Source organism: Hibiscus syriacus, unplaced genomic scaffold (assembly GCF_006381635.1).
Source record: "Hibiscus syriacus cultivar Baekdansim isolate YM2019G1 unplaced genomic scaffold, ASM638163v2 tig00111330_pilon, whole genome shotgun sequence".
Classification (NCBI taxonomy): Eukaryota; Viridiplantae; Streptophyta; class Magnoliopsida; order Malvales; family Malvaceae; genus Hibiscus; species Hibiscus syriacus.
Window position 1 is genome coordinate 11814429 of NW_024063059.1, and position 22145 is coordinate 11836573.

The window sequence follows — 22145 nt, forward strand, 5'->3', positions numbered from 1 at the left end:
GTAAAGATCTATAAAGTCATAAGAAGATGTTATAGGAGCTATTTGATGATAATTTATTAGAAGACATATATATGTGATAAGCTATGTGAAACTAAATTAAGCAAATATATGAAAATAGTATATAATTAACGTGATTATGTAAAACTGGGAGATAAGTTATATAGCATTGATATATGGACTATATGAAAGTATGTACATGAATACATGTATAAGTATATATGTTATTCTATGTGCTATGTGATGTATATATGAACATATGTGAACAAGATGTGACAAACGTGTTTATATGAAAACATGAGAAATGATATAAGTTGTATGATATGATCTATGTGATTACATGCACATGTGATATATATTATATGATATGAACCTATGTGATATGGGTTACATGACAAGAATATTATACAAGGATCTATGAGATCATACAAGAATAATATACAAGCTACATGAAAACGAGTTATGAGATTACATGTTTATATGATACAAGTGATGTGAATTGTTATAAATGATAATGCCCATGTTATGTGATATGAGAGCTAGGGGTATAGTTGGCATGCCAAGAGTCGAGGGTTCTATGTGGTCCTTCAGGACATATATGTTATAAGTGGTCATTCGAGACAAATTCACATGCCCCTAGTGGTACCCCATATGAGCTGTGGTGACAGCATAAGTGCGCAACCTCAATGTACTCGAATACCTTAAGTTCTCAGTAATGTACATGGGCCTATAAAAGATATCAAAAGTTGCATTATTATATGATATCGTGTTATTATTGTTTACACTGAATAACAAGTGTGCCATGGGTTAATAAAAGAGATAACATAAATACATTGTATGTAATGTTTATGCTTTGTTATATGAAATATGTTACAAGATTGATATGTGATATTGTGTGTATTGTTGAGTGAAATATATTACATGATGTTGATGTTGATGTTGATAATGATGGTATATGTGCATTTATGCATTCTGTTACGTGAAATGTTCTATGGTTTCCATTCTATGTTTTATATGCCTCACTAAGTCAACGACTTAGTGTGTGATTATTTTACATGTAGGTTATGAGAAGAAGAACGAGTAAAGTTAAGCAAGACAGGTCGGTTTCTCCTTTCCAAAGATCATATCAGAAAAGAATTGAGTAGTATGTATTTTGTAATACTTATTATGGTTGGCATGTAAATAAATATTTGAATCCGATATGCTCTAACCAGTTTTGTAAAAATCATATGATTGTATTTTACGTAAATTATTCAATTGTATTTAGTGAAAGTTTTAAAATTATTCATTATTTTGTACAAGTAAATGTTGTGAAAAGTCAATGTGACACCTCAGATTCGTATCTGGGTCGGATATGGGTTGTGGGTGTTACAAAATGCCTTGATTCATCTCAGTTCCATAATAGAGTTCTTCACAAAAAGGAAGCTATCATCTGCATAAAGAAGATGGGTGATTATGGTCCTCTAAAGCTTGCCCAGATGCCTTTGATTTCGTTCATTCTTTGTTCCTCGAGAAGAAGCGATGAGAGGCCCTGCGCACAAAATAGGAACAAATATGGGGACAAGGGGTCTCTGTCACTCAGAGGTGAAGGGGTCGGATAATGCACCATTCAAGCGAATTTAGAAAGAAACAGAACTAATGCATTTACGAATGAGGTTCACAAGGAGTCATTAAACCCCATTCTAATCATAATATTCAACACAAAATCCCATCCAACCTGATCATAAGCTTTTTTTATATCAAGCTTAATGGTCGCCACCTTATTTGGTCCGTTTTAGAGCCTTTGAGGTAATGGATTAGCTTATGAGCTACAAGAAAATTGTCAGAGATACGTCTACTAGGAACAAAATCATATTGATTTTCAGCTATATAATTGGAAATAAGAGGTTTTAATCTATTCACTATAGCTTTCGACACCACTTTGTATATGACCGTGCATAAGCTGATAGGTCTAAAATTCTTCATTAATTTTGGACTGGTAGTTTTGGGAACAAGCACGATAACCGTGTGGTTAACATCAACAAAATCTGAATTATGGTTCAACAGATTGAGACACAGACTAACAAAATCATTTCCTACAATATTCCAAAAACTTCGATAGAAATGACCTGACATACCATCTATTCCTGAGGCTTTGAAAGGATTAACTTGAGAAAATGCAAGGAGAACTTCCTCAGAAGTGAAGTTGTAGCAAAGGAACTCGTTGTCCCCAGGCGAGACACATCAATCTATGGCTTGGAGGATCTCCTCGGTCTGCTTTGGAAAACTGGAAGAGAGAGGTGAAGTACTTTGTGGCCACTTCGAAGTTGCTCTCCAGCTGATCGCACCACACACTATATTCACTCTCAAAACTTTTAACCCAATTCTTCTTTTTCATCCTATTTGCACGCGCATATAAAAAGGTTGTATTTTGGTCCCCTTTACGTAGCTACGCCACCCGAGATCTCTGGAGCCAATATGCCTCATATTTGTCAATGATATCCTTGAGCTCCGCCATTGCTTGATAGCACTGATCACATACTAGGTCTGAGACCGGAGCTGAATCCAACTTGAGGATTCGGTATCTAAGTCCCCTATGTTCTCGCTTAGCCTGAGACTCCACATCCTTTGCCAACGTCCAAGCCCATCCCCTGCCCTCCTAATCTTTCTTAGGAAGGAGTCTTCTCGATTTCCCCATATTGATCTAACAATGTCCTTGCATTACGCTTTCTTCGCCCAACACACATCAAATTTAAATTGATCATTTTGAGGGGGCCGAGCAGATGAAAGGCCTTTCAAATTAAGGAAAAGAGCATAATGATCAGAACTTATAGTCGGGATTGTAAGCATTGAACAATTGGGAAACAATAGCCGTCATTCATTGGAAGCCACGAATCTATCGATGAACTTCTTGATGAAGGATCGAGCCTTGGTTCCACTCGACCAAGTGAACCATCTCTTTATTAAGCACCATGACATTTTTTAGCACAACCTATTTTATTAATAAACATATTAACATTACAGATCATAACCTATTTCTTGATGAACTATAACATTATTAGGCACAACCATATTTCTTATATATATATATATATATATCATAACATTTTCAATTTTTAACTTATTTTCTTATAATCAAAAAATCCAAGGATCCATCAGTTTAAACTCTGATAATATTTTAGGTGTAACCCATTTTATTATTAAAAATATTTAGATTCCAGATTGCAACATGCTTTTTAGTGAACCCTGACTTTATTGGGCTCAACTGTATTTCTTATATATATGTTCATAACATTTTCAATTTTCAACTTATTTTATTATAGTGGGAAAATACAAGGCTCTATCAGCTTAAACTCTGATAACATTTTTGGCACAACAAAAAATGTTAATATTATTTATAGCATTAATCGTTTATAATTTATTTTCTTACCATGTATAACATTATAGTGCAACCTGTTATGTTACTCCGAGTGATAAGCTTTCCAATTTCAACTTATAACAATGTTAGTCATGCTTTTAACATGACCGATCGCACCTTTATTAACCTTATTTTAAGCACCTCACAGCATAACCTCCCCTCGAAAAAACCATGACATAGTATGGTAAAACTTAGGGTAATAAATATATTCTTTTTAAATTATTGATACATGAATAAATTATTCATGTATGTCAAGTTAATAAAACTTAGGAAAATTCTACAATGCTCGACGAGTATCGTTGAGCACCACTAACGATGAACACCGCTAAACACCATTAATTTAATTTATAAAATTTAAATTTTTAAAGGACTCAACGTATAATTATAAATTAGTTAAAATTTGAAGGTAAATTATTTAAAATAAAATATTACTTACATTATTTTTCATAATATTTTTTTAATAATTTTTTTAAAAAATTTAATGGTAAATTATAAAAAAATTATTGTTAAAAAATTATGGAAAATAATGTAATAATATTTTATTTTAAATAATTTATCTTTTAATTTTTAACTAATTTATAATTATACATTGAGTCATTTAAAATTTTAAATTTTTATAAATTAAATTAATGGTGTTCAACGTTAGCGGTGCTCAGTGTTGCTCGTCAAGTGTGACAGACTGATCCTAAAACTTAATATAATTTTTTGAGCAAACATATTTGGTCGGTTAACTAAGTTATTTATCTTTGCTTCATCGTATTTCTTTATGTCATGAGATTTAGACACATCAAGAAGACTCCCTTTCCTTCCCTTAAAGTTATTATTCCTTTCCTCTCTAGATAGAACTATGATTAGATTTAGAATTTATAAAAAAAATACATATATAATCATTTTTTATTTGAATCCTTATATATACTTACATTTCCTTTTTCTCTCTCCTATGTATCATTTATGGCTACTATTTTTTTTCATTTAATATGATGTTTGATATAAATAATTCTTATGTGTTGTATTGGGAGGATGGATATGAGACTGTTTATCTTTTTTTGTTCCTTTAAGATGTTAAATATGGTTTATAATTGCTTCGACAAGTTTGTAATCGAGGTTTAGTCAAAGTAACATGTGCCTTGGGACTATTTTTTGTGCATTATGGGATCGAGACCTTGAGGATTATTGAGTTTTGTCCAATCTTCATATCTAATACGACTTTGATATCATGTCAACGTGTTCCTGAATGTATGATTACAAATTTAGGAGTTATATCTCTTTTACAATCAACATTATACATTTATATGTGTTTTGAGATTGCGACCTACATTCGACGCTCAAATTGCTAAGTCACCGGTATTTGATATTTATGTGAACTACTTAATCGTCGTGACTGATGCACGATATCTATTGTTCATGTTCTCGTTATTATTATATTTTAACGAATGTTGATATCATTTTTAGTAAGTTTTGTAATCATCATATAATGTATAATTTAGATTTTTGTTAAAACTTAAAGCGTTGTAACTAGTTATAACTCTCTCCGCTCTATTTTTTTATTTCCAAAAATTTAAAACCCTAAATCAAAATCTAAAAAGCCTTAAACCCTAAAAAATTATAAATCTTAAAAATCCTAAATAATTATAATCCTAAACGCCTAAATTGTTAACCTAGAAAGAAATTGGATATAATTTTAAAATTTGAAAATCCGCTTTCTAACAAAGGTGTATTCCAAAAAAAAAAAAAATATCACGAGTACAAAAGACACCCTATAAAAAATTTTGTTTTTTTAAAAAATAGTGGCATACTTAAAAATAATAAAGAATGAGTGCTATTTAAATAATACTTTATTTTTAATATATTTAGAAAAAAAAATCCTAAAAAATGTGATTAAATAATAGGGTAAATCACACCGTTATCACTGAACTTTACTCTATCTCCTATTTTACTCACCACACTTTCAGTTTTTCTATTTTGCTCACTGAACTTTATAGATTGAATCGTTTGCTCACTCTTCTGTTAACTTTCTAACGGTGTGATGACGCACCATTTTTTAGTATTATTTAATATAAAATAATTAAAAATATAAAGAGTAAATTACACTGTTTCCCATTGAACTTTAGTCTTGTTACTATTTTGCTCACCCAACTATAAAATAAAAATATAAGGTGGCCAGATGCTACTGCTGGCCACTATCGATCGCCGTAGATGGTGTCGTTTGATCCCAAATTTCATGGGTCGCTTTGCCTCAACACCTTGAGTATGAATCTGACATCCATTTTGTTAGAACTTGCTCTGAAGTCCACAAAATGGAGATTAAAGCGAGGAAGCCGAAATATTTGAATCGAGATTGACGAATTTTGAGAAAAATTTCGGTGAAACAACCATCAGATCTGGACTCAGGGGTCGAGACGAACCAACCCATGAATTTTGAGATCGAGCGACCATCATCAGCGACAATAAACGATGGTCGAAATGAAAAATGATGTGGTGGCCGGCGGCAGCAAGCGATTACCTTAGTTGGAAAGTAGACAAAAAATGGGAGAAAGGAAGAAGATTCGAAACGATGTCGTTTCATTGTATATTTAAGTTTTTCAAAATGGCATCATGTTGATGTTTTTGCCATGTCATACCACAATTAAAAAGTTAATGGTTGAATAGCAAAATAATTCAATTTGTAAAGTTCAGTGAGCAAAATAGAAAAATTGAAAGTACGGTAAGTAAAATAGGAGAGAAAATAAAATATAATGAGAAAAGGGTAATATATCCTAAAAATATGGGATGCAGGGGCAAAACAATAACATACGGAAAACATGAAAAGTAATTTTGGAAACCTAGTGGGTGGAAATTAATATATGAATTTTTAAACGGAGAGCTTGAAGTACTAATAAATAACTAAAAAAATAAATAAATGAAAAAGCAAGACATTGACGTGAAAGCGAAGTCTTCAATATTTTTTTTGAGTAAATGCGTTTTGTTTTTTACTCATCAATCGAGAAAATTTAATGAAGAAAAGGGAAAGAATTGAATGAAGTAAATGTAGAATGGATTATTGGCGCCCACGCTTCTCTTTTACGTTTCAACTACAGTTTCTAATTTAGTTAAAGCTCTAAAGAAATCCCCCCTCCACCCCCCAAAACTACAAATTAGGGCTTTTCCGTTTCTGCTTTGGGGCAATTTGAAGATGATGAGTTGGAGAAGAGTTTTGAAGTCAGCTCAGGCTTTGGCAGCGCATAGCCTGCTCTTTTGTTTCACGCTTTTGCTTCTTCTTAAGCTGGATCATGTCGTTTCTTACTCATGGTGGTCAGTTCATTTATTTCTCTCTACATGTTCGTTTCAATTTGATTTTTGTTGAATTCGCTTTTCCAATTCAATCTTTTTTTTAAGAGAAACTAAGGTCCTCCTTACAAGTTGCAAACATTGTTTTATTGTTATTGTTTTTTTTTATTTTTTGGGTCTCTGTGGTCTAATTGAAGTTTAAATGATTATTTACAAAGGCTTGCTGTTGCTGAAGAAAAACCTTGTCTATTTTCTGTTTTACTTTTCTGTTTTTATGAGACCAGATGTTTTATCTTGTAAAGTTTGTCTTCTTGTAGCAATCTATTAGAAAAGGGAAAGAAATCGTCTTCAAAGATGATTCTTTTTTTCTTTTTGATAAATTTATGATTTTGCAGTCAACATAAAATGTGAAACATATAAAGTTTTCTTTTTCAATCTGTATCTTGGTACATTTCAATGAATGTTGTTATTTGAGATGAAACTTATGCTAAATCTTCAACGTAATCCAAATATGCAAAGGGATCAAGGGTTCAAGTAAAAATCCAAAGCAATAAAACTTGGTGACTAATACCGGGAAGTTACTTGGAACCAATGGAGGGTAATCAGGTTAAGGTAGTGATACATGATAACCATCTGCCCATCTCCTCAAATGAACCCGGAAGTGGGCGGCTTGTTCTGCTATAAATCTGGCCTTTCATGAGTGAAACACGTTCATTTTTTCAAGTGTGGTTGTTTTGAAGAGAGGGGAGCACAAGTTGCTTGAGTATGCAGTTCTATATGCTGTTGTTTTCAATTTAAATGCCCATAAATATCCCTCCGAACCTGGGATTATGAGATTTTGTCTTTCAGCATCAAATCCTTTCCATGATTTTAGGTTTTAATCGCATTATTCAATGGCTTTTGATTGCAGGACCATATTTTTCCCACTTTGGATGTTTCATGGAGTTGTTGCACGGGGAAGGTTTTCCTTACCTGCACCGTCAGTCCCCCATAATCGTCAAGTATGTTTGTCTGTTACCATGACCATTATTTTACTTGAACTAAACATTGACTAACTGAAACATAAATTCTCTATTTGGGTCTTTTGGTTGTGGATGTTTCAAATTCATAATCAAGTTTTATGGCCATTATTATATTGTTTTATTTTTTTTGCCTGGACAGTGGGCACCATGTCATGCCATTGTTGCGGCACCACTACTTATTGCTTTTGAGCTGCTTCTCTGTTTATATCTTGAGAGTGTAAATGGTATAGAATCAACTTTCTTTTCCTTGTTTTCATGTTATGGGGCTTGGATTCTTTCATCTCCTAGTTAGGTTACTCCTATGATTTTCAAATTCATAGTTGTGGATGAAGTAAAAATAGTAAACCTATGGTGTCTAGTTCTTCAATTTTCTTGAAGTTCTCATGTCTGACTGTGTCTGACATATCCAAACACTAGTACTCATGTCTAACTGTGTCCGACACATCCAAACACTAGTATGGTGATACATGAGAAGAAATTGAAAAAAGTTGAACATGCATGTACCAGACACATACTTGCACTTACACCAAAGTGGCCGAGTCTGAGTAACATAGCAGTGAACTATTTTAGTGTTTTCATTATTCTTTTATGGGCCATGTTTGTGAACTTTATTTTTTTCCTTTTGTTACAGTTTATGGTTTTGCTGCTGTAAACTTGAAGGTTGTCTTCCTTCCGTTATTGGCATTTGAAATAATTATTCTTATTGACAATTTCAGGTACTTCAAAGTTAAAAACTTATGTTAAACTTTCATTTATTGTCTGTTAAAATCATGTACTTTTCTTACTTAACAAAACATTTACTTGTTAACTCTTTCTTTTGCATTTTCTTATTGTTTCTAGGAAATATTTAGGATCTAATAAATTGATTCCTGGGGGAGGGGGTGTTGTTGTTCAGATGATGTTCTCTCTCTGCGGATTTGTAGCAAATTGGGTTCTCCAATTTGTAATTTGTTATTGTTTCTGACCTCAACTAGACTTTATTTGGCCAATATGTGGCTTCACTCACTCATCGAGAAACAATGCTTAATGTGCCATGTTATTAGTCTTATTTATTTTAAAACTTGAGTGCATGTTAGGAAATGAAGACATTCAAGTTTTTCCTGTATTATTATGCTATTTGGTTTTATTTAGTGATAGATAACAGAAAGATAGTGTTATCGTCTTATAAGACATGGACAAATATCCATATTCAACTGTACCTTACGGGTCATTGTAATCATGGGAATAGTTGGGTTGTTAGAATGCTCTGTTTCATTCTCTCCTTTTACTTGCAGTAACTTAGATTATCCTTAGTGTTGGCATAAGGCCATAGGTAGGACAGTGGCTTCAAATGCAGACTTTTCAAAGTAAAGAAAGCATACTATTACTCTAGCTGAACTGTTGGTACTTAGTAGCTTCTAAAGTTCAAAGGCCTTTGGCTAGAAGGTGACATAGTAAACTTCATGTTAGAACCCCCCCCCCCCCAAACGCACAAAAAAGTGCTTTGTCCATATGTGATGTCTGATTAACTTTATCTTGTTAGTTAGGTAGAGTTTATGATACCCAAGCCTGAATCTAGCTAGTAATATAGACAAATGCTTGATAATTTCCCAAGAGTTATATAAGGAAGAAGATTAACCATTCGTTGATTGTTTATTCTAGGCATCTCTGCTTTCTTCCGTTTGTGTTGTTACCTGGTCTTACTTTTATCTAAGGACCAAAAAGTTTAATATGTTACAATGATTTGGAATGAAGCCTGCTGAACTGAATTGGTTGTGCTATCCCTTCTAGAATGAGTGCATTATATTTCAAAGAAAATGTAAAAGCAAGACAACCATAAGTTTCTTCTTATTGTTCTTCTTACTTCACCGCTGAATGCAAGAAATTTGGATTAGGATAAATAAGCTTCAGCCAAATTATTGGAATTCTGAGCTGTTTTATTTCCACTCTCGCCTTCTTTCCTGGTAATTCAATTTTATCTGGAGGTTATAAGCAGTTTCTTCTTTAGAATGTGTAGAGCTCTGATGCCCGGTGATGATGAAAGCATTAGCGATGAAGCAATATGGGAGGCTCTACCTGTAAGTTCTACTGAACTTTGCAATTGATGTCCCTGTCTTAATCTAAGAGAACACATTCAAAATTTGATGATTTTCTTCAAATATTGATTGTGTTTGAACCTTAAGTGCTTTCAAGTTTCAACCTATCCATGAAATTTAGATTTAAGCTTTTACATGGAGGAAAATGGATAGCATCATTATTTAATTACTAATTTTTTTAATTAATATATCATGCACATCATTGAGAAACGCTATAGAGGGTTCCTCATGAGTATATGAACTAGTAAAATATTGGAGCTTGTAACACTTTGGTGCTTTTACTGTTACCGTTCTTCACAATTTGAAAAGGGAAGTGTTAAGGTGTATGATTCCTTTGATGTGTGTATGCTATGTTATGTTAATATAGGAAGAGTTAAAACATTTCGAGCATTTTGAGAGAGGCTAGAATATTAAAAGAGTCCCATGTACTTTCTAAATTTCCTACATAAGCCCTTATCCTATTATTGTACCAATTAAGCTCTTAAAGTAGTTGTCTAATCAATTCCTTAAAGTACTATTTTGTTTAATTCATCTCTTATTTTTCTAAAGTTTTAAACAAAAATTATACTTAAATGGCTCAATTAGGAATAATAGAACGTAAGGCTTTATTTGAGAAGTTGTGGGATTGTTTTTAGTATTCTAGCCTTTGATAAACTTGGTTGTTGTAATAAAATATTTACTGTTATTTGGGATGTAAACCTATCAAGTTTATATACAATAGACTGTTAACTCTTATTTCAATTTGTAGCACTTCTGGGTTGCAATTTCAATGGTCTTTTTTGTTGCTGCTACAGTCTTCACCCTTCTGAAATTATGTGGTAATTTCTTTACTCGACTAACTGTAATATACTATGGAGGAATTGCATAGTAGGTATATTCTTTTCTCTACATAGGCTTTTATATTGGAGTTCTTGATCCAGTTATCTATATCATTCCACAAATACATCTCACTTTTGTATGGGCAAAGTGACACGACTTGGTAATTGGTACCTTTTTCTGATACGTTGAAGCTCTTTGGATTGGTGAATTTCAAGTGGTTCATGACTGCTACCATATAAACTGGGGTGCACTGTGGTTTTAACTACTTATAAAAGAAAAGAATAAATAAAGAACATTTAGTCCTGCAGTTTTCAGAAGCCTGATTTTTTACTCTCTTTGTAGATTGGATAGAGCATTCTTGCTTGATCAAATGAAATTCCCAGTCCTGTAAGGCATTTAGATACAGGACATCAGTAGTGTGTTTTTCAGTTCCTGAAGCTGTTGATCTTGATGCTTTCATGAAGAGCTAGTTTAATTTGTTGTCACTTGTCACCTTAGGAGTCATTTAATCTATCGTTATTATTGTTGAGTTTTTGATGTCCCTTTCCCTAGGTATTACTTGGAACTTAAAATGTCATCTGTCTATTTGTGCATAAGCAGATTATGGAATAATGGTTTTGACAATATAAGAGGTCTTTAATTGGCGGTATTTACTGTAGTCATGAGTATTGCAACCATTTATAGGGACCTTGTTATTATATCACCTTCCCTAAATTTCATATTAATGTAGGGTTGGCATGGGTTTGTTGGCTCTGCATTGTATCAATAAAATGATATAGCCAAACTCCCTTAGAGAGTGGTATTTTACCTTGCATATACCTATTCCAGATTTCCAGCTCAAAATGTAATCCCCTAGACCCGACCTAGACGTTATGACCAAATCTAGGCAGTTACATATCGTATTCAAAAATTCTTTTCATATTTAAAACAACGTTAAAATCCATATAATATATAATATGGAATAAGTCATAAGAAAGATTCATACGATAAACATATATATATATATATATATATATATAACAAAATATCGGTAATACAGATATACCAAGATAGTAGCAAAAGCACGTGCCACCAGAGTATAACTAAAGGCATATAGAGATATACAATGGTACAAAAATAGGAGTAGTCGGTCCTCTTGATGCCAAGTCTGCTAGTTTATGGTCTACTACTATCTGAAAAGGTTAAAATTTACAGAATGAGCTAAATAGCCCAGTGTGCTCCTTACGGTATATAAAAATATACAGATAAAATATTTCAGTAAAAAAATAGTTCATCAAACATGTTTTTAAAATATGAACATTACACCCATCTGATCACCAGAATGTGTAGGTTCCCCAAAACCATACACTCACCTATACACCCAGTAAGTGCCTTATACATATAGCATAAGGACATGCGGTAAGGACTTACCCTGTGCACAAAGCAGGGGAGCCTGCGGTAAGGTCTTACAAGTATTAGACTAGGCCTGATATACTTCCTCCAATAATACCCCCAATGACAGTAATAAACATGTATGTATTCGAGTGAAAACGGTAGTTTAATCCATTAAAACATGAAAATATTTCATACTCAGAAATCAAATACAGAAATACCATAACCAGAAATCATATCAGAAATATGCAGTAAATCAGGTATCGTGTCGTAAATATATTCAGTATCATCTGAAATTTAAAACAGTTCAGATAAATAGTTTAAAACAATAATGTAACACCATCAGGAAACACACTTGTACCGGTCTGAGTAATTCTGATAAGGAAGCCTACTACCGAGTTTGCTGATCACAATCAGTGGTAGCGCTAGATCCTACAAATTGGAAAATCTATATCAAAATCCTAATATGAATAATAATAAACTCTATTTAAACAATTTACAGAAACCTACGAGTATCTCTCGAAGAACGCGGATCGAGTGGATCTGACGGACGGGAAGCATCGGATCTAATCGACCCTCGGTCGGGGGAAACACGAGTACTTTCATAAAAATATATACTCAAATCAATTCCATAATCAAAACTCAAATAAATAAGCAAAAAAGCTAAAAATACTAAACATTTTTGGATTAACAGGCTCGATTCAGTGCTTTCGGGTCAGAATTTAACAAAACGGATCGCAAAATCGGACTTAGGACGTCGAAAAAGTCAAGATGAGGGTTTTTGGAAATAGTCAACGGTTGTTAATGGTTAATGGCCGGTCAACGGCTGACCGATTCGGTTCGGGTTGGACCGAGTCGGGTCGGATCGAGTCGGGTCGAGTCTGGTCGGGCAGCTTGTAGAAGTCCACCAGGCTGTGGACTTTCCCCACGCGCAGCGACGTCATGTGGGGGCTCGTACAGGGCCTTTGGGGGTCGGAAAAATTATGGAAAAATTCCTATATGCATTTTAAGGGGTTTTGAGACACTTACTAAGCTCGGTTCACAGCGGAGAGCTCGATTTTGCAACGTCAGAAACTTAATCTTCCTCACCCCCTCACACGTCGGTGGTAACGGAGACAAGATGGACACCGGTGGATTCGGGACGACACAAGGAACACGATGGTGCGGGAGGTGTCGAAAACGGAACAACAGTCGGCGATGAAACATCGATTAAAGATTTCCTACTAATAGAGGAAAGGTTGAAGAGAGAGAGGAGAAGGGTTTAAACTTTCCAATGGAAAGTTTCTGATTTTTGGGGCTTTTAAACCCACATTTAAAAAAAGGGTGTAATTACACTATAGGTCCTCCAGTTTTAGTTGCTTTATTAATTTGGATCCGAATTTAATCAAAATTTCTCTATGGTCTCTAAATTTAATTAAAATTTCAATTTAGTCATCGAAATAAGTTTTAATAAAATTTTAGGCCCAAATTTGGGTGTGACACAAAATGTCATCACTTCTTGAGCACCAAAATTTGATTAATATTACTGATTTGGTGCTTCAGTTTCTATTTTTTTCCCTTTTAAACATTTTTGTTAATGAACATTGAAACATTATTTGGTAACTTCTAGTTTGATTTTTCTGCACTTCTTGAGGCAGTAAATTGATTCATCTTACTTTTTTTTATAAGAATTGGAGGTCTTGTTAAAAATCCCCTTCATAATTGTCAGAATACCAAAGAGGTAGACTGACAAAAAGCGGAAGGGGGAAAAGGATTCATCTTACTTTAGTTTTGGATTCATCTTACTTTAGTTTTGGTTAAAATTTCCATGTTTATTATTATTTTTTTCCTGTACATATATTGCAGGTGACGAAGGTGCTCTTGGTTGGTGGGACTTGTTCATAAATTTTGGGTACAGCTTTGCTGCTTTTAATTTTTTTTTTAAGTTTCCTGGAAATAGCAACATGATAATCTGTTCGGGTTGAGTGCTAGAAAAATCTGATAACTGCTACCACATTTTTTCATGCAGTATTGCTGAGTGCTTTTCTTTTCTTGTGTGTACAAAGTGGTCTAATCCCGTAATTCATAGAAATTCCCCAGCAATAGAAGCTGGTCCATCTACCGCAACTATCAGATATCTTGACTGGAACAGTGGCTTCGTAGTTACTCCTGAGGAAGACCAGCAGCAGGATACTCTGTGTGGCCTGCAAGAGATTGGTGGTCACTTCATGAAAATTCCAATAATCAGCTTCCAAGTCCTCCTCTGCATGCATTTAGAGGTATTCGATATGCACATTACGGGTGGTATTGAGTGTCATTGTGGTATGTTAACAATTCTATGATTGTTTCAAATTTCAGGGAACACCTCCAGGTGCTAGAAATATGCCACTTCCAATTTTGTTCTCTCCTCTTTTCTTACTGCAAGGGCTTGGTGTGGTCTTTGCCACTTCATTATTAATAGAGAAAATTGTACTTTTACTATGGAGTGGAGCTGGCACAGGATTGTACTTCAGATTTTCGTCCAGAGCCCGTGATTGCTTGGGATTCTTGCACCATGGTTCTAGGTACTGACCCTTTAGTTTGTAAATAGGAAGAAAATTTTCTTTGGCTAGATTGTGTAGTTCATGAATTGACACCACTGATTTCTATCTCTAAAATCAGGTTGTTAGGTTGGTGGTCAATTGACGAAGGAAGTATAGAGGAACAGGCACGACTTTATCATGATGGGGCCTCTGGGACTGGGTTAGTATAGTTTAGCATCTTTCAGCCCTTTATAGATGCACTAGTTGTATATAGTTTCTCTTTTCACTTGCTTTTAGATCACTCCACAACTTCATGTGGTGTGTGCCTGAAAAAAATGTGAATCATGTTCTGTAATATCAAAGAAGGTGAAATTGATAGACTATACTAATAATTAAGAAAAAAATTGACTTAAAACTTATTTATGCCTATTTATGAAGTTTGATTGTATTGACGTGACCTGTTTTTAATGGCAAAAGAAAATATAAGTATCAGAGAACATAAATATGTAGCAGAGATGTAAGATTTTGTGTTCAAAATGGGAAAGATGATTCAAACTTTTAGACATCTCTCAAAGGAAAGATGATGAGAAAAATCTGATATGAGCAACTGCTCAGTGATTATTGGTGTATTGCTTATCAATATTATTCTACTCTATTCAACTTAAAATCTCACTACCCAAATGATTTAGAAAAAAGACATTGTGCGGTAATACAAAGCTAGTATATAGGCTTTAGTCAGAAGAATGTTTTTTTATCAATTCATATCCAAATTATTTATGTCTACTTGAAGTGCTTATCCATTTATGAGCTCATTTTAACAAAGGTGAAATAATACATGGGTTGAACTTTGGGTGTATTCATTTGGTTCAATTTGTGATTTTGAACATATTGAAAAACTGAAAAGCATATAGAAAAGAGTAAGGGTTTTTTTTTTGTGTGTGTGTTGGGGGTGGGGGTATATGTAGGTTGCAAAACACGCTTATGGTTTAAAGAAACTGAAACGTAAGAAAATACTGTAAGAGAACAGTATGGATGATGTTATTTCGTGATGCGGGTTTGAGTAAATTTTGCACCTTGATTGGGGAATCAAAGTGATGCAAGGAACAGTTCATTGTATTAAAAGTTTTAATATTTTACTTTGGGTTGTGGAGGTTGCAAAAAACACTTGTGGTCTTGAAAAAGTAAAATTCTAGAATATACTTTAAGAGAATGGTTTGTGTGAGTTTATTTCATGATGTGGCAAAATTTTCTATTACTGGTGTTCATGGATTTTATTTCCCTTTTCCCATTTTTAACTGATCATGTATTCTGGATACTTCCTTGAGTTTACTCTTAGATACTCTGGCTGTTGGATTATTCTTTACACTCTTGCACTACCTTTTTTTCTAAATTTTTAATTTGACTGTTCCATGCAGGTATAACACCTTCTCCGGTTATCCACCTGAGATAGTTAAGAAAATGCCTAAAAAGGATCTAGCTGAGGAGGTGGTTATGGTCCTCCTAACATTTCTCTATGTTTTCTATTTCGTACTGCATTTTTTTTCTTGTACTTTGTAGTTTGTACCACTCTTTCTTGCATGTTTTTTTCTTCTCTTCCATGTTATGGTTTTGCTTTCGGCATTGTCTCTGTGTGATATATTTGCAATGTTAAGACATTTAATGACCCTAGGCCTGCATGTACATAATTAAATGTTTTCTTTCATCTCAGGTTTGGAGGCTTCAGGCAGCTCTCGGCGAGCAATTAGAAATCACCAAATACAGTCAGCAGGAGTTTGAGAGACTTCAAAGCGTAAGTTTTCTACTTTACTAATGTGGCTTTGTAGTCTGAAATAGTCGATTTTCGAACACAGCATTAAGAGCATAAGGAAGCTGGATCGAGATACATTCTTGTGTGCTCTACTGACATGGACGTGTTCTTGACGTAATGTCCAGGAGAAAGTGTTATGTAGGGTTTGCTTCGAGAAAGAGATTAGCGTGGTTTTGCTCCCTTGTAGGCATCGTATTCTTTGCAGGTATACTAGTAGTTCTTTTGATGCGATTGCATCTTTAGATGTATCCAAATGAAGTTCCATCCTTTCTTCTGTTATGCTCATCAGTTCCTCTCAATTGCAGTACCTGCTGCGAGAAGTGTAGAAAATGCCCAATCTGTCGTGTTTCCATCGAGGAACGCTTGCCTGTATATGATGTTTAGTTTCTAACTTGACAAGTTCGTAAACACTAGAGTGCAAACACCAAATAACTTGACAGGTCAGATGTTACTATAAAGTTCGCATTAGAGAGAGTTGCTTCTTTGAATTGACATGTGCAAGTATAAAGATATAGAATACACATGCTATAATTACAAAAATAAAATAAAATAAAATAAAAATAAAAAAAATCTTATTTTATGTTTTGATAATCGTAGGAAATATAAATGTAGTTTCTTTATAGGAATGGTTTTCTGACATGGGGTTGTAAGGTTTTGATAGCTTGTTACTCGATACAAGTAGTGCATAAGATATGTTTCGGTCCTTTTTTGTTTATATTGTAAAATGTGTAATTAAAACCACTCCCCTTGGAATATAATGTAATAAGCTGTTTTGGTCGTTGTACAAAGAAAGAGAAAATGGAATAGTACTTAAATGACTTATATTACAAATAAGTACATAAAGTATATCATCTTTTTCATCCAAGTAATTAAAGTATTTTTTGTTCGATACAAATACTTAAAATTATTATTTTGATCAAAATAGGTATCTAATGTATTTTTTTGGGTTAAAATAGGTACTTAAAGTATATTATCTTTTTCATCTACTTAAAGTGTTAAAATAGGTACTTAAGGTATATTATCTTTTTCATTTACCTAAAGTAGCCAGTCTTTAATTAATGTCATATGTCAACTTTTTAGAACTTGGGTGAGTACATTGAATACTTTAGGTTTTTGTTTTGACTAAAAAATAGTTTAGGTATTTATTTTGATTAAAAAATACTTTAAGTATCTATTTCGAACAAAGTGATAATTTTATATACTTATTTTGACCAAAACATATTTTTAGATATTTAAATGAAAAATATGATATATTTTAAGCATTTATTTGTAAAATAAGCTTATTTAAATTGATTAAAAGAAATTTTAATGCCATTTACATGAAGAACCAAGAGTGTGGATGGTTGGAGGTAAAAGACACAGAACGGGCAAAAGGTAACAAGTTTTTCCCAGTGAAATCATTGTTCGTACGAGTGTAGGTTTTATATGGCTATCATGTGAAGTGGCTGGATTTGACTTCTCTTTTAGTAAGTTGATGTCGAGTCGATCTATATTCTTTTAAAACCTTAAAGCACTTAATTGGCTCCTAGTCTAGTGACTTGCCCACATTTGATATTAATTTTAGAAGGCGCAAGCGCATCGAGGTGTAAAGCCTTTGATGTCTAGTTGCGAGACCATTTTTTTAGGGAAGGTATACTTTTTAGGCTAAAAAGTATATAAATCAATTTTAAAGTATATTCTATTCTTTATAATGGATTATTTCTAAAACATTTACTCTTTTTTCCATGTTTTGTTATTTCATCATTGCCTATTTCATTCTCAAGAGTCAAGATCCACACTTAAAATTCACAAGATTTTAGTTTTTAAAGTATTTCAACACGGACTTAGAGTTATTCTCATTTTGATAAAGAAACATGGATATAGGTCAATTGTATATGATCATCACATGGAGCAATAATTTCTCTTTACAAATAAACAAAAGAACAGTGAGGGACAGTCCCTCTATAAAAATTGCATGTCCATATTTAACGTTTCACTCTTTGCCCCTTTCACCAACATCTATTATTTATATTTAATTAATTTAATATTTATAATTATTATTTTATTTATTTTTTAAATAATACAAATTAATTTTGTAATTAATTTAAAATTTTCACGCAACTTTAAATTATTGTAAAAAATATTTTTTATATTTAATAAATTTTATTAAATAAATATTACTCCTATTTAAGTGAATATTCTATTATTTTTTTGAACTTCAAACTGTAATTATTATTAATAAAAGAAAATAAAAAGTATTTGTTGTACATCACTCCCAAGAATGGTTGTCTTTCTTTAAAAAAAAAAAACTGAAAGGACTTCATTAAAATTCCTTAATGCTCAACACCAAAGTGTTGGACCTATGAGGGGAAAAGAGTATCCCCAAACTAAATATATCAAATAAACATTATATTGTTCGTAACCTTCGTAGAGTTAATCTCGGGACAAACCGAGTCAAAATACAAAGATTTCAAAGACTGAACGACCCACATAGCCAAACTATCTACAACAATATTACAAGATCTTTGAATTAAGGTAATATGAAAACTCGAAAACATTTTAAAACGGTCTTTAATGCCAAAGTAGAGATGTCCTTTTCATCACGAAATAACTTTTTAATCATGATAGTGCAATCAAATTCAAAGTGAACATTCTCCTGTTGCCTTTCGATAGCAAGATCTAAGGTAGCTACAAAAGCATTGAATTAAACCAAAGTGGAATCAAGAACACCTCACATCAATTGAGTGACCCCCCCAAAACTTGTCCAGCATGATCACGTGCTACGATCCCACAACCGCAGACCCCGTCGCAGGATTTAGAGAGGTATCAAATTTGAGCTTCACAACACCAACAGGATGGGGTGTCTAACGAAAAGAAGCAGCAGGGACCAATTCCTCCAAGCTAAAGACCCCGACACTCCAAGTACCTGACCACGAGATCGAGAGAACAATGACCCATGTGGGTTACAACTTGCCATCAAGAATATGTGTTACGACTATTCCATAAGTTCCAAAGAAGGGTAACCAAACCTGGAAATCGCTCAATGCCTCCTCAAGCCATTGAAGAGGGTTATCCACAATACTAAGAGAGCCTTGTAGGGTAGTCTGCAGACCGAAAAGCTTCATGAGTGCAGGACAGTCACATACGACATGGAACACTGTCTCCTCGCTCATCTGACACAGCAGACAAAGATCGTACGGAAGCCCAGTGACCTTTAGTCCTCTAACTAGTAAAGGATAATTTGAATGAATCACCCCATGGGTCGATATGCATGTGTAGAATTGTTGATTCCCACCTGTCAGAAGATACCATCTTGCATGGCACTCAATACATGATAGATACCTCTCTATGTAAAGGAGGGTATTTTTTTGCCTAACTTAGCATGTAAGAGATCACCATCCGGGAAATATTTCGCACGTAATACCTTAGTCATAAGAAAATTAGTCTCCTATATAAGTCACAAAACCTGTTTCCCAAGTAACGTCAAATTGAAACTACACATATCATGGAAGCCTATTCCTCCAACATTTATTGGTATACACATTGTCTTCCTGGTGAGAAGCGGTCATCCACGTTCTAAGATTCGGCCAGACCACCAGTAGTGACGCATGGTGCTAACCATATCCTGAATCAAACAGTCCGGTAAGAGATAATATGACATCACATACTGCGGAAGATCTTGGGCTACCGCCTTAATGAATATCTCACTTTCACCAAACGAAAGAAGGATTTTAGTCCACCCCATTATTCATGTAGCAACCTTGTCCCTGAGAAAGCCAATTTGATTTGTTTTTTCCAATAACCAGTGGCATGGCAAGAAAGTGGCCAAGGTCATCTACCTCCTGCACCCCCAATATGGAAGCTAAAGTCTGTCTGTGAGGCTGAGTAGTTAGAGGACTAAAGTACATAGCTAATTTATCTAAATTAACCTTCTGCCCCAAAGAGCGCTTATAGGTATGAAGAATACCCTTTACACATTGAGCTTCGAGCGAGGAGTTCTTAAGGAAAATAATGTTGTCAACCGCAAATAAAAGATGACTAACTTTGTGGTCCAGATTGACTGGAGCAAATCCCTTTAATCTTCCCTTGACGTTGCTCAGCCGTTAATAGCGCATAAAATCACTGATTTCATAACATAAATAAGAAGGGCGATAAAGGATCATCTTGCCGAAGGCCCCAGTTCGAACAAAATTCCTGAGTTAACAACCCATTAACTCAAACCGTAAAACTGATGGATTCGACACATCGCATAATCAATTCCACCCAGACAGTGGCGAAGCCAATCCTGAGCATAACCGCACGTAAAAAGGGCCAATCAACCCGGTCATATGTCTTCTCCATATCAAGTTTAAGAGCAACTCCCATATTTGGACCAACTATTGTGATTAATTTAAAAAGAATAAAGAGTGCTCATTGAGTACTATCCCAAACAACGTTATGCCTAGAATTTAAGACAAATATGTTAGAATTCAAATCTAATTTTACTACTTATGCTGGCAAGGCATGGATAATTCTTGAACATTATGGAAATCAATGTTGACAAAAAAGAAAAGAAATTAAAGAGGCAACAAAATGATATAGTTGCATGAAGTTTGAAATTGTCAAAGTTGGCAACAAATTTGGCAAAAGGTGGCAAACGCTAGAAGATTCTTGATTAATGAAGCATGATCTTGAATTACTTAAGAACTAAGCATGAAAAATAAACATGTGACAATTGATTATGGAAGGGAATTTCATTAAGACAAGGAACTCCATGTGACAATACAAGAAGAATTTGGAAATGCCTAGATCTTTCATTAAGGAGGTTAATTACCCTTATAAATATATGTCTTTAGCATTAATATAAATGTATGCAAAGTGAAAGAGAAGGAATATGAAGATAGCTTAGAAAAGCCAGAATGAAAAATAGCTTAGCAAAGCTATTAGAGAGAGAGGGTGAAGCTTAGCAAAGCTTAGAATAGCGAGGTTGTGTTTGTAAACTAGCTGCAGCTAGTGTTGTAGTGTTGTAGTATTGTAATATTGGGGTAACGTCATTGTAATGTATTTTACCTCGTATTAATAATATTTTGGGTTATAAATTACTGAGAGCCCACTTACGCTTCCAACAAGTGGTATCTAGAGCTTGGTTCGAGTTTACCGTGGTGGAGAAAATGGCCAACATGATTCAACCTCAAATCCCGAGATTGAAAAAGACGAATTATGACAATTGGAGCATTCAAATGAAGGCGTTACTAGGCTCCCAAGATTGTTGGGATATCATCGAGGATGGTTACACTGAGCCTGAAAATGCAGCAGTAGAAGCTACCCTGGCCAATGAAGAAAAGAAGATATTGAAGGAATTCCAGAAAAAAGATAAAAGAGCGCTGTTCTTTATTTTTCAAGGAGTAGACGAATCTACCTTTGAAAAAAAATTCTGATGCAAAAACCGCTAAACAAGCGTGGGAGATTTTGCAAAAATCTCTACAAGGTGTTGAAAAAGCAAAGAATAATACATAGCCGCAACAGCGTGCACTTGCCAAGAAATGAAGAATCGATTGGAGATTATAAGCGGAGAAAAGATTGGAACGAAAAATCAGATTTGAGGGGGAGTGTTAGAATTCAAATCTAATTTTACTATTTATGCTGGCAAGACATGGATAATTCTTGAACATTATGGAAATCAATGTTGACAAAAAAAAAAAAGAAATTAAAGAGGCAACAAGATGATATAGTTGCATGAAGTTTGAAATTGTCAAAGTTGCCAACACACTTGGCAAAAGGTGGCAAACACTAGAAGATTCTTGATTAATGAAGCATGATCTTGAATTACTTAAGAACTAAGCATGGAAAATAAACATGTGACAATTGATGATGGAAGGGAATTTCATTAAGACAAGGAACTCCATGTGACAATACAAGAAGAATTTGGAA

The 22145-nt window shown here is 34.0% G+C and overlaps 1 protein-coding gene across 2 annotated transcripts; it reads left to right on the forward strand.

The window, feature by feature from the left end:
• The first annotated feature begins 6432 nt into the window (after positions 1 to 6432).
• Positions 6433 to 16801, forward strand: LOC120158563. Of its 2 annotated transcripts, none has more exons than XM_039169385.1 (14): positions 6433 to 6685; positions 7572 to 7662; positions 7823 to 7907; positions 8315 to 8399; positions 9671 to 9740; positions 10507 to 10576; positions 13794 to 13839; positions 13957 to 14206; positions 14286 to 14491; positions 14589 to 14669; positions 15865 to 15934; positions 16158 to 16238; positions 16382 to 16461; positions 16562 to 16801. In XM_039169385.1, exons 1-14 carry the CDS (start codon positions 6567 to 6569, stop codon positions 16638 to 16640), a joined length of 1413 nt encoding a protein of 470 aa, XP_039025316.1. In that variant the 5' UTR covers positions 6433 to 6566; the 3' UTR covers positions 16641 to 16801. The 2 variants fall into 2 exon arrangements, with proteins under 2 accessions (XP_039025316.1, XP_039025317.1); XM_039169386.1 differs by having other exon boundaries at positions 6441 to 6685; positions 14589 to 14663.
• The last annotated feature ends 5344 nt before the right edge of the window (positions 16802 to 22145 follow it).